At 46.4% G+C, this 13,861-nt stretch overlaps 1 protein-coding gene across 1 annotated transcript; it reads left to right on the plus strand.

The window, feature by feature from the left end:
• Positions 1–53: 53 nt before the first annotated feature.
• On the plus strand, positions 54–8,370 carry RFC2 (replication factor C subunit 2). The gene is made up of 11 exons (XM_019511412.1): positions 54–141; positions 218–287; positions 1,129–1,170; positions 1,565–1,671; positions 2,305–2,406; positions 3,075–3,175; positions 4,232–4,389; positions 4,740–4,805; positions 5,413–5,493; positions 7,029–7,142; positions 8,054–8,370. Exons 1-11 carry the CDS (start codon positions 83–85, stop codon positions 8,162–8,164), a joined length of 1,011 nt encoding a protein of 336 aa, XP_019366957.1. The 5' UTR covers positions 54–82; the 3' UTR covers positions 8,165–8,370.
• Positions 8,371–13,861: the final 5,491 nt, after the last annotated feature.

The raw sequence follows: 13,861 nt of genomic DNA on the forward strand, positions 1-13,861 counted from the left end.
GCCCCGCCCTTCTTGGCGGGAGCAGGCGGGAGCCCCGCCCTGCCCGTGACGCAGCGCGGGAAAGGGGCCGTGCGCGCGAAAAATGGCGGCGGTCGAGCCTGGCCCCGCTCCCGCCGGCTGCGGCCACTACGAGCTGCCCTGGTGAGCGCGGGGCTGGCGCTGTGGGGCGGGTTGGGGGGCCGGGGCCCGCCCTGACCCGGCCGCGCTGTGTCCGCAGGGTGGAGAAGTACCGGCCGCAGGCGCTGGCGGAGATCGTGGGCAACGAGGACACCGTGAGCCGCCTGCAGGTGCGGGGGGGCCGGCAGCCATGGGGACAAGTTACTGCCGGTCCACTTTGTGCGGTCGCTTGATCCACCTTGGTGCTGGGAGTCGGGGGAAGGGTGTAGCTGGGTCACAATTTAAGGTGGGATCAACTGCTAAAGGGACCTTCCTGTAAAACAGCCCCGCACCCCTGCGGTTTAAAGCAAACCACCTAGACACACGAATCGCCCTTACCTGGCGGCTCAGCCAAGCGCCCAACGAATGCGCGGGTGACCGACGGGGACCTTTCAGCAAGCGTCGTTCGGCTCATCCCGAGTTTGAGCAATGACCCTGTGTCCAGCGTAAAGGAGGAAACCCACGAGCGCAGCTGGAGCCCAGGGTGACGGGGTTTGGGCAGGATCTACACGTTACATACACTACACGGTTAGCTGGTTAATCGCACAATAAGGTTAGACCGGCCATGTGCAGACACAGTCAAAATGGTAGTTCAGCTGTAAAAAGACCAACCAGCTATAAAGTTAGTGCTTGCAAACGGTAACCACTTTATATCTGGTTTCTATCCAGGTTTAATTTGAACCTGTAGCAGAGCCCCTAGTTGTGGATTTGCTAGGGACTGACTATCAGCATCTCTTTAAAGATGAATGCAAGGGTACTAACAACCTCAGACCAAGAGAAGCATTTGAGTACTCCAGGATATGGCATACAAAGGATCAAAGGAAGAAAGAAGGGAAAAAATGAGAGAGAAACAGGGAAGTGATGTAGCAACTGAGTTCTTTGTTCTTGTCCTGAAAAACAGCAGAACATCGAAACTACTGATTTCAAAGGGTTTTTTTTCCTTGCAAGTAACCAATTCTGTCCTCTCCCTAGGTCTTTGCAAGGGAGGGAAATGTACCCAATATAATAATTGCCGTAAGTATTTGTTTTTTGCCTGGTACCCTGTTCCTTCTTGCTATGCTTTCTGGTCAAACGTTGTCTTTTACTAAATGTACAGATACACTGAAGATGTTAACAAGTGAGCTTAGTCTATAGCCAAGGATGAAGTTTGTGTTTAATCCGTTCTTCTGTCAGCAGTGTCCGTAGCTAGCTTCTGGCTTCAAGGAAGAAACCAGCCCTGCTGGGCATTATTCTGGCACCCAGCTGCCGGATGCCTGTTACTCACTGCTGTTGATAGAGACAGGATCCCGGAGTAGGTGACCTCCCAGTCTGGTTTTTCCCTTTAACAGGAACAGGATCACAAGAATTGCCAATGGAAACCATCCAACCATTTCCAGGCATCACCTTTATCAGCCATTGCTTTTCATAGGGTCCTCCAGGAACGGGCAAGACCACCAGTATCCTCTGTTTGGCTCGTGCACTTCTCGGTCCTGCATTAAAAGACGCTGTTCTGGAACTGAATGCCTCAAATGATAGGTGAGTGAAACCAGAGTCCTGATCAAGGCATGTAAACCTTGGAAAGCGATGGGCTCTAAGACATACCTTTATCCTAAGTCATTGCTTTAACTCCTGACTGCTCCCCATTCAGCATAGTGGCTGTATGGGACCCCGTCTTGAGGCATGAAGGTGTCTTTAACGTAGGGGTCGGTATTTTACTTTGGAAATCAGATGCTTAAAAGTGAGACATTGCAGCACTGAGCTTCCTCAGATGCACAAGTGCTTTAAGATGATTGATGGAGAGTGCTGTGAGTGTATAGGATGTCTTGGATAGGGATGATCCTGCCTCGGGCAGGGAGGGAGTTGGACTAGATGGTCTCTGGAGGTCCCTTTCAGCCGTGCTTCTCTGTGATTCTGTGTAGCATATTGTGTGTGCTGCCTTTTATTAATGTTCATTATTGAGCAGCTGCCAAACCATAAATCTTGTCTCTAAACTGAGCACTGGAAGATAATATAATTTTGTTTCCAAGAAAAATCACTCTATTTTTCTGTCCAACAAAGCGTCTGTTTAGTGACAGCGAAAAGGAGTCTGTCGTGTTGGTTTCCTTAAATGGTGTAGGAAGCCAGAAGCAAGTCTGGGTGAACATTTAACTGCTTTAATTATTGCTTCAGGGGCATCGATGTTGTAAGGAACAAAATTAAGATGTTTGCTCAGCAGAAGGTCACGCTTCCAAAAGGTCGGCATAAGATAATCATTCTGGATGAAGCCGACAGGTACGGTGTTTTTCTCCTGATTTCAGCTCCTCAGAAGTGTTCTACAGAATTTCGACTTGCATTAAAATGCAGAGCTCCTATTGCAAGCATCCTTATATTTTTATGATATTTTTATTGGCCTCTCAAAAATTATTTGTTGTGAATAATGGTCTGTTTAGCAGTTGCCTGAAAGGACTCATCTCTCAGGGCCATCTTATTGCAGAGGAGATGGTGACTATCTGAATGGAGCACTTAAAGATTCAGTGGGATGTGAAATAGCATCCAATTTACGGGCTATTTCGAAGCTCTCATCTGGAAAGAGGGGGGGGTCGTTGCAGCTCTGGACCATTTTGTTAGCAACAAAGGATGAAGCTGGCTGCCAGGGAGACTCGTACCTATGCGTTTATGGCCAAAAATGATTGTTCTTCTAAACATGAATTGGGTTTCTTTAAGCTGTGCTTCAATTGTATGTATTCTGCTTGTAATGCAGGGTGACTTGGTCACGTCTGATTGTCTAGATAAAACTACATCAGTTTATGTGTTGTCCAACCACAAGACCAAATCATTTGCAAGGTGTGAGCTAACAAACAAACTCTGAAGGCTGTATAAGCAATTTGATTGCAACTGGAAGTCAGTGAAGGGTAAAATAGACCCCCAACTGCCTCTTTTTTTTTTTTTTATTTCCTCAGCATGACAGATGGAGCCCAGCAAGCCTTGAGAAGAACAATGGAAATTTATTCTAAAACCACTCGCTTTGCACTGGCATGCAATGCCTCTGATAAGATCATAGGTAAAAAAGCTGCTTGTCTTTAGACGGTCCTCTTTTTAAGCTACTTCCATGCTGACCGTTAACTTCCTTCTATGTAGCATGTGATGATAGGGCTTGGAGATTAAAGTTTTCCACAATTTAAATCACCAAGTTCTCTGCAGTAGAGTATAACCATGAAACTCCAACCTCTCTCTTGGTTGGTTTAGTCAAGAAGTACGGAGATCACTTAAAAAAAAAAAAAAAAAAAAGGAAGAAAGGTCAGGCTTTCCAACAAGCAGCTGGTATGTAGCATGTCTGAAAGACAAGGCACCACATTAACAAAAGCTGTGAGCGCACTCTGGTTAGGGTATAATCTCTGCCCTGATTTTATTTCTGACAGACTGCCCTAAATATTTAAAAGTATTTAGTCATCTGACATTCCTAAACCAATGATGGTTGATGACAGGGAGGATACGAGGGGATGGATCACTCGAGACATGCCCCATTCAAATAGTTTCCCTCCAACACATCTATTACTTCCCGCAGCCAGAAACAGGCTGCTCAGGTACATAGACCATGGGTCTGACTCAGTTTGTACTTGTTATGTTCTTAACCTTCTTAGCAAAGCAGAATTACATTATGTCAACAGTTGGATGGATATTCATGTCAAATATTCCCTTTTTTTTCTTGGTTTGTTTTGTTTCTTATTCTCATTGTCCTATTTCCTGTGACACCAAGGTTCTCGGAGTTACAAGTTTAGTTACATTTGTCTTGTGGGCAATATAGGATACTATTAAACTTCTGCCGGGGCAATTAAATAATAGGACAAACAAAAATGAGGGTCTGTCACATTTTGGATACTCGCGAACATTTCAGATGACCAGCAGAACAAAATTCAATTTTTAGATTAGTTTGTCACAAGCCAGATGTATCACAACTAATGTTTTTAGAAGAAGCCATAGTAGACACCATTCCCTGCCAGCTTTCTTGGGGCTGAGCTACATCAGGGAAATTTTCCTGCTAGGAGAAGTGGAGCGAGGGGTTGGGCAGAAACTTCCCAGCTACCTTTCCCCTAAATATGTGACTCTCTCCCCTCAGAGCCGATCCAGTCTCGCTGTGCAGTGCTGCGCTACACCAAGCTGACGGATGCACAGATCCTTGCCAGGCTAATGAAAATTGTAGAGAAAGAGAATGTGCCATATGCAGATGATGGACTGGAAGCCATTATATTCACAGCACAAGGAGATATGAGACAGGTAGAGAAACACCTCAGTTAGAAATAGGCCTCCTTGCTGAAACTATGAAACTTTGAATTTGGCCTTGTATGCTTTAGGTTCCAGTCAATAAAGAATTGAGGTCATCTTCAGTACTCAGGTCACTAACCTGCATGGTTAGATCCACTAGAGAACTGAGCTAATCTCCTTGACAAATCACTTGTGGAAACTGGAGGATGACCTGTAGAGGAAGCAGTTTGTCTAAATCATGATGTTTACCCATAACAGTGACAGCTGTCCCCAAAAATAAATTGGTATTTGACTCTGAGGAGGGGGAAGGCTAGGGGTGGAACACCTCAAAGTAATGGAAATGTTCTTCTTACTAATTGCAGGCCTTAAACAACTTGCAGTCCACCTATTCTGGATTTGGCTTTATTAACAGCGAGAATGTTTTTAAGGTTAGTAGTTACATGTGATTGCTCCCCATTGCTGTGCAAATGGGACTATGCTGCAAGGAAATGCACTATATCTGATATCAACCCATCCTACCAACATAGAACACGGCAGTAGAAATCTGCTATGACACATTAGACACTCTCAAATTTTGAGATTCCTTTGTCAGTTTTTAGGTAGTTTTGCATATCTAACATTAACTACATTCAATAAAATAAATGCGTGCACTTTTTGAGAAGTTGGCTAGAGTACAAAGTTTCCCCACTAATGCTGTAAAAAGAATATGGTACTTCAGAATGTTTGCTGAATTTTGAGATCTTTGGCTTTATAACAGAAATCAAGTCTCAAGTATACTGTTACCAGGACACTTGCAGTGTTCATTAGTGATATGTTGGTTCTTTTCAGGCCAAGATATTAAGTCTGATAGTGTTAGGTAAGTCACATTATCAGAAATATCAATCAGTTAAAAGTAGTAGTGAGATTAGGTGGTGCCCTCAGATAAGATACTTGAGTTGAATAAAAGGCTTTTTAAAATTATTCTGGGTTTTTCTGAGCAGGAAGGGAAAGCGTGCACTGGAGTCTCTTGAACTCCTGATTCCTCTTTTGGTACAGGTGTGTGATGAGCCACACCCTCTGCTGGTGAAAGAAATGATACAGCACTGTGTGAATGCAAACATTGATGAAGCATACAAGGTTTGGATGTCTGTTCTCAGTCATTTTCTCTACAGCATGTTTGGTTGGTTGGTTTTTTGTTTGTGCAAAACTTCCACTTTGCTTTGCTGCTCATCCAAGACAAAGGTAAAAAGCCTCATACTGAAATGTTTTCATGCAAGTAAGCTTAATACGTAGGGATGCACGTACTGTCCAGACTTCTCTGTTGAAATGCATCCCCGTTACCAGCTGGATCTAAGGGTATTTATACACATACCTTTTTTGTCCCGCGATGCACGAGATATGCAGCAGGTTGGAGCAGACTCGATTAATAGAGTCTGTTCCACACGTGAGCTGATGCACACTGCGCTATGTCACTTATGCACTTGTATAAGCAGCAAAACGCGTGTCAGTGTGGAAAGTGGCAGTGATGTGCTTTTGAACCAAAACTCCTCCGATGTGTCTTAGTTCAAAAGTGCACCACTGCCATTTTCTCAGTGCTAATACACATTTTTGCCACTCATACAACTGCGTGTGCCAAAGCGCCCAGTGTTGCAGTGCAAGCATGTGTACAAATGCCCTAAATGTTAAACTGAATACAAAGCCACAAATTGAGGCCCACATAGTTGTAACACCACTTAAATCTACTGACACTTTGAAAATGTGCCACAAGGCAGTTATTAGCATACTGCCTTCATAGTATGGCTGGTCTAAATGCCAGGTCTGTGTGTAACTAGTCAGGGGCACAGCCCAGCACTACCCCCCCCACATTATTTTAACAACCCTCTGAAGTGTGCCTGTGAACAGGAAGGCTTTCAGCATAGACTGCTTACCACAAGATGGCAGGTATAGCAACTCTGGGTAACAGGAGCGAAACATTTGCTCCCCCATCTCTGAACATTAAGCTTGTTTCTTGTTTGTCTTAATGGTCTGGGTGAAAGTAGCTCAATACAGAAATGAAATTTGCTTTTAGCTGGTAATTGGGAATATTGATACTGACTGCAAAAGAGCAGTCTGCCTGCCTTTGATCAGTGTAATGTTTAAAGTGGGGGGGAAGGTGCTGGAATGAGCAAAACTAATGATTATCATCATTTTGGAATCTGTTTGTTAGAACAGGGCCATGATTCAATCACTTGCTAAAACATTGGGGATGCCTATGCACATGCTATGGGGTGGGTGGGGAAGGAAAGGGTGCTTTTTAATTAGAATGGCTCCTGGACAGCATCTCTAATTAAAATGCCAAAGCGTCATATGTATTCAGAGTCCCGCATTGCAAAATAACGGCAGGGCACTAACTAAAACTCATTTGACAAGTTTTAGTTAAAGTGCTCCCTGCTGCCATTTTGAAACATGGGACAGGATGCTGAATATACATGACACTGCGGCACGCTGACGCTCCAGCAGACGTGATGAATCAAGTCTGCTCCAGCACGTTCTAATTACAATGCATCGGAGCACGTGTATAGGCATCCTAGGTGCAGTCTCACCAGGTGAGAAACTTGAATGTGAATACCAGTTCCTGTGTGACCTTATGGAGAGTAAATCAGACTTCTTCTTCTCCCCACCCCACCCCCCAGATTCTTGCCCATTTGTGGAGGCTTGGATACTCGCCAGAGGATATCATTGGCAACATCTTTAGAGTGTGCAAAACCTTCCAAATGGCTGAGTATCTGAAACTGGAGTTCATCAAGGTGAGTGCTAAACCAGGTATCGCATCAAATCATGGGAATATTTTTAACAGAAAAGGATGCGATTCCCAGTGAAGGGGCAGCCCCCCCAGTCTGTTCTGAGACTTGCTGGCTGGATCCGAGTGCAAAGGCTTGCTGTTAGCTTCTTTTCACCTACCATATACTTCTGTGCCAGATGCCTGCTAGTCTGTTTTAAGAATGGTGACTTGAAAGTTAAATAAACACACACCAAATTCCAGCAGCTCAGGGGGTCCTAGAAATTTATTCCACTAAGTTACCAGTATAATAATTTCAGTGAACCACTGAATCAAAGATTCACCCCCTTCAGCTCCCAACAGCCATTTCAACCCCTTGTCCTAGAATACGCCGTGTTTCCCCTCTCACAAAAGGGAGTTCAAGTGGCTTTTGCAGTAAGCCCAGAGAGACATGTTCAGGCCACAGTTACCAAGAATTATATGGCATTGAGATCCAATGGGAGAGGTAGAAAGTCTGCACTCCAGCATGTCTTTTAAGGTTAAATCCTGCCCTTGAGTGGATGCTGCTCCCTTAAAGGTACATAGGAGACGTGCTGGTGTTGGAGAACAATATTGACTTGGTCTATATTCAGATGCTCTTGCTTTGGAATGGCTGGCCTCGTTTAGCCCCACAAACATTGAAACACAAATTGTTTCTAAGTTCAGGTAGCTTGGGGCCAGCCTTTTGGACCTGAAGAGTGAGGTATGCTTTAGGTTAAATATATATTTAATACCAGGGGCCTCTGTAAGCGTGGACTAGAACAGGTGAAGGTAGATGAGACAGTCTTGCTGCTAGGGAAACAAAGGACAAGCCAAAGTCTTTCCTAAATCTTATCTCCTTTGCTGAAAGAGCAGGAAATGCCCAGGCCTGATGTGCCCTGGCTGTATTTTTCTCATCAGGAAATTGGATATACTCACATGAAGATCATGGAAGGGGTGAACTCCCTCCTGCAGATGGCTGGGCTGCTTGGCAGGCTCTGTCAGAAGACGGCTGCACTGGAAGCCAGTTAAAGGATTTCCATGGACTGGAGTTACATTACCAGGTTGTGGCATGCAAGGTGTGCAGCTGCCAGCAGGCTGGCACCACATATACACTGCCAGCACAGAATGAGGGGAATTTATTCCTTTTGCTTTTGCTGAACCTGAAAGTGAGAGCCAACCTTCTTTTTAAGGTGTCTTGTCCTTTTTGTAGACTAAATAAAAATTAAAACCTCTTGGAACTGTTCCCTGTTGTATAATGGAGGTGAAGGGTAGGATTGGACAGTCCAAATGTAGAGGTCAAGCTTCTTCCTAGCTCCTGTTTGGAAGGGTGCGAGGCTGTAGTGGCCAGGTGTTAATGGCCAGTGGCTGTAAAGTGACCTTTAAAGTGGGATGGTCTCAGCCTCTTTCCTCCAGGATAGGTCTCGCGTCTCACAGCATCCGTGCCTGAATGGTCCACTGAGGCCAAGAAAGGAGAGGGTTGTGTAACGCGAGTGCTCCACTTTGGCATAGATGTGTTTTTTAAGGTGACCGAAGCCTGTTGATTAAGTGCTGGCATCAGTGCTGTCACTGTATTGTGGCTCACTAGGTAATTTCTACAGCGTAGTGAATGCGTGCATGCTGCCAGCAATATTTACCTCCGCTTTTCCATTTTGAGAGTGAAAATACAGCTTGTGCTATGGACGTGCTTGGGTGGTTAAGTGACACCGCGTTATAGATTTGATCACTGCCTTTGGTTGGTACAGACCAGGCTTATGTTTGATCAGGAGAATGGAGAAACACCTCTTCTCTTGCCTGTAGTAAGAATTCACTACAGAGCTAGGATAGCCATTTTCCCATCCTCATTCCTATTTGAAAGTAGTTAGCCAGCGCTGCTGTTGTAAGAGTTAAGCGTACAGTATATGAAATACAAAGTGAATTCCAGATGCATTCACCTATAGGTGACAGTGGAAGTGGAGCCACTCATGTAATTAAGATGACCCTTTTACCTTAAAATTCAGAACTTGTAGGGTGCCAGACTAATTGGATGCTGTTAATTATATCACCCTTCACTTGTAGGGGGAGGGGAGGGGAGGGGAGGGGAAATTGCCTTGCCTGACTTGGCCACAAACTGTATTTCCACAGTGATCAGGGAAATACAAATAGACATGTTGGATGCAGTGCTACTACCAGGGGCTCTTCAGTTAGAGAAGACTTGCATCTTGGCCACAGAGGTGGAAACAGTTCAAGGGGCAGTAGGCCAAATGAGGAGACAAACTAGCATGTTCCCTGCTGTCAGGGTGGAACAATAGTGTTGTTAAATGGTGGGAGAGAGAGCCAAGACTAAGGATGCTGTAGATGAGGCCATCAATAGCCAAAGAGTATGTGCATTTTGCCTAGACAGGAGGGCAAGGCAGAGGGAGACAGCACTACAGGCAGGTGAGTGATACTTAGAAAATGTTATTGTTCCATTATCATTAAATCTCTACCCAAGCGTACATGATTGGTTAGTATTCCTGGTTGCCATTCAGTGTATGACTAGCTGGAACAAGTCATTTATGTACAATTCACGTGGGATTAGGGGAGCATTCTGCTGGGTCCTGTAGAAGTGCAGCATCGGTCTCGATTTCAAAGTGCTGGCCATATTCACATGACAAGCTCATAACCAGAAGGTGAAGCACTTATGAAGCCTCTGTCCATCTAGGCTGGCCAGCCAGCCCCTCAGCGCTATTCCTTTGGCCCCAAGCACCCTCACTTTCTAGTAATAAGCACGGCTGTTGAAACAACCTCCCCCCAGCCTTGCAACACAGTCTGATCATGGTGGGATGCCCCACTGGCACTTCCAAGTCACTCACTCCTCCCTGCCCTTGACAAGCTCCTCATCACTCATTCTTCAGTGGAACAAAGGCCCATCCATTTCAGTGTTTCTAGGACTGCAGCTTTCTGGTCATTGCCTCAGCTTTTTCAGTTTGGTGGCTTGTGTCTCTTCATTTCCCTCTCACCTTCAGGCTGCAGTGCACCCCAGTGTTTAAGTGTTGACGCAGACCGTGCTAATGCAGCACACTTGAATTGAAGAATGGCAGTGGCTTACTGGGATGCCTTCCCATTGCAAGCGAGGCAAAAGAAGGTGGGAGGATGAACTTGCTTCCACTTACAGCACTATGTCATCGCTTCCTGACTGGAAGATAAGCTACGTACTACTGCTTATTAGCCAAGACTGCACATGGGCAAAACTCCCTGCACACCGAGATACTTTATTGCTCACCAGTGATAGAGATGCACAGAGTGGGAATGCCAACACTTAAAAATGAGTCTGTTGAGTTTCAGTAGTTCCAGTAATATGTCCTGGACTTCTTCCAAGGCAGTGAGATGATAGAGTGAAAAGTGCCCCATGTGCACTTTTAAGTTAGGCAAGAATTTACCCCTCTTTAGAGAACGACTATAGCCCACAGGATGGTGGGAAGTTGCCTTTGGTCTGTAAGGAGCAGGTGGTGCGATACAATCCATTGCTTTGGCTTTAACCAGGAAAATGCGCAACTTCTGTTCTACACCTCTGAGCTCCTGGCTTGGCAGCAGAAGCCTCTTTTTCCATATAGGCAGCAAAAAGTATCGATTTACCCACCTCCTTGCTTAGCAATGCCCAATAAATATATTGCTTCAGCTTTTCACATGCCTAAAATGTACTCAAAAGTTCATACCGGATTAATGGTAAGTTGCTGTGCGCCAGGCACCTTTTACTCCTGTAAAGTATTTCTCCATGCAAAAAACAAGGGCTTGCTCATGTATTTCCTGGCCCATTATAGCTATACCCCTACTCCAACCCAACTACAACCTTGCTCTAAGCAGCTCAGTGTCTTCCTCTAGCTCACAGGTTTTCAACCTTTTTTAATACGTGTACTCCCAGCAGCCAGGGAGGTATTCAGGGTTGAGGGGAGGGGGGAGGATGCACAGCCGAATGTGGAGTGGCAGGCAGCCGTGGCTGCCCCATGCAGTACGCAGAGAGGGACAACTGCCCTCACCCTGCCCTGGCCCCAGCTCCTGGGATGTGGTGGTGCAGGGAGGTGGTGCCCCGCCACCCGCACATACCCCCCCAGGGCCTTCCCAAGTACCCCCAAGGGGTACACCTACCACTGGCTGACAAACCCAACTCTAGCTAGTTGATCAGAATGAAACAAGCATCAAGCCAACTGTTTTCTGACAGCAAAGGCTAACATTGTTAAAAGGGACTACTGATCTCCGTACCTTGCAGAGTTATATAGCACATACAAACCTCCCCTTCTTCAGCTTGCCAGCTGGGCACCCAGGATCGCTAGTTACTATGTTTTGGATTGGGTGCCCCATGTAGGGTAGCCATTGAGGTACCTCAAGAAGAGAGGACAGTTGCATTTTAGTTCACTGTGACCGTCGCATGCCTCCTGAGGCTGGGGGCAGGTGGGGGCATGGCAAGCTCCCACAGGCAGTGATGAGCAGGGGGCTCCCATAGGCAGCCACAGTAGTGTTAGTGCAGAATGGTGAAAAATAGAGGACATAAAGGGGTCTGGTTTCATAATCAATAGAGGACCAGAAAAACACCGTCCTCTGTAAAACCGGGTGAATGGCCACCCTAACCCTATGACACTCAGCACTTGGCAAGTATAGTGCTTGCTTCTGCTTTCCTGCATACTCCTTTGAATGAAAGCTGCTTTTTCAAAAGAGGCCAGTACAAGATGTGTGTGCTGCTTGTGCATTCACTCTACAGCTTCAAGTGGTGCATTCAGCGTGGACCTAGACCAGGGGTGGGCAAAATGGCAAATCCAGCCAGCAGCTGGACTCCATTTCCCAGCAGCCCGTCCCCATTACTGCAGCCAGTTTCCATGGTGACATGAGGGGGGGTGAGGCTATGGGGCTGGAGTTTCCATGGAAACCCATCCAAGCAGGGGCACAGCTGCTCTGGGGCTGCAGCCAGGATTTTGCAGCAGTAACTGCATGGTCCAGAGCTGGGGCAGAGCCAGGGCCCGCTGCCTGCATACCCAGGGCAGGGGCAGAGGCATGCAGGCAGCAGGTCATGGCTTTGACCTGGCTCTGGACCACAAAATCCCAGCCCTAACCCCAGAGCAGCTCCCCTGCCCAGCTGCTTGCCCTGCCAGCACTGCTTGGGCAGGCCTCCATGGAAACCCTGGCCCTGCCCCTCCTGTGGTCTCCATAGAAATCAGCCATAGTGATGTAGGCAGGGGCTGCTGGGAAGTGGAGTCTGGTGCAGGCCAGACTTTGTCCGCACTGTGGGCCAGTGTGGGTACAAAGGCAAATATCGCACCTCTCAGCTCTGGTCAGTCCCATTTTTCCCTATACCTTTTCAGTTTCCTTCGTTGACACGGCCTTTTGCACAGCAACCGCAAGAGGAAGATCGTTTTGGAAAAGCGCCAGATGCTGGCACTTCAACCTAGCAAACACGAGGCCTGAGATGGGCAGTCATGTTCTGTAACCGGCACAATGCATCCGGCTAGACCAGCAGGATGGATTCGGTTCAGCCTCCTGCATTATAGCTTTTTGATGTAGGAGTGAAGGAATAAACTGCCTCTTCCATTAACAGGCCAAAGTTTCCCCAAATCCTGTCACATACCAAAAAGTCTGCTGCTGGCAGATACACAAGCAACAACTACTTGTGCTGTTTTAAAGGGGACAAATCCAGTTTTAAATCCATGCAAAAAGCCTAAAATATAACCTCCACAGAGGGATTAGATCCTGTCAACTCAGAACTCCTCCACTTCTAAGAGAAAGGTCTGTTCATCCATACCTTCAGCTCCAATATGTTTTTTACTATGTCAGTGCTACTCACTTGTACCGGAAGTAGGGGACTTGGAGGTATAGGCCATCTCTTTACTACACAGAGACAACAGGCTCACAGCGAAGCTGAAGTGCTTTGAGAACCAGTTTCCCGAAACAGTGGAGGGTGTTGAGATTCACCTCTGGTAGCTTGCTGTTCTAACGACCCTTTACTAGTTTATTACCTAAATGAGGTCCCCTCTCTCACTCTTGCAAGGATGAAAAGTCACCACCAACCCCTTAAGATGGCTGTAGTAGTATCATAGACATGCTCTACTCTCAGCATGCAAGTGGTATCACACAGCCAAACCACTACCTGCTCGCAAACTTGCAGATTTCATTACAGGAAAAGTACAGCTCCAGGTCCTGGGGCTGCGTGGAGAATATGAATGCACTAGCCAAGTACCCGTCACGAATGACAGGCAGGGGCTGCAGGTGGGGACAGAGGCCTATGTCTGCCCCCTGCCCCCTTTGGGGCCAGGCCCTCTCCCCCCCCCCATGCCACCATCACGTGTCCCCATCATCATGGCAGCGCTCTGCCACGTTGCCACCTCCTGTCCAAATGCTGTATTCATACTCTAGTCGTTTCCATCAGTCAATCAGAGTGCGAATAAAGCATTAGACGCACAGAGGCTTTTATAATACAGGGGCTTCATAAAGTCCTTGCGTACCTTTAGTAACTTAGGCTGTAGGTATGACAGAAACAACCTGTAAATAGCATTTAAAAGCAAATTTATTAACGTTTTAGTACAACTAGAGTACACAATGCTAGACTTCAACATAACCACCATCCATCATGACACAGTGCTCAATCTGATCTTCCAACTCTTTGAAAAACATTTCTCAGCTGTTTTCAAGTTACGGCACTAATTGCATTGGTGATCCTAGCCCTAAGTTCCACCAAAGAACATGGTTTTGACAAGTACACTACACTTCCAACATACCCCA

The sequence above is a fragment of the Gavialis gangeticus genome, unplaced genomic scaffold (genome assembly GCF_001723915.1).
Source record: "Gavialis gangeticus isolate Ggan-Ray unplaced genomic scaffold, GavGan_comp1, whole genome shotgun sequence".
Taxonomy (NCBI): Eukaryota; Metazoa; Chordata; order Crocodylia; family Gavialidae; genus Gavialis; species Gavialis gangeticus.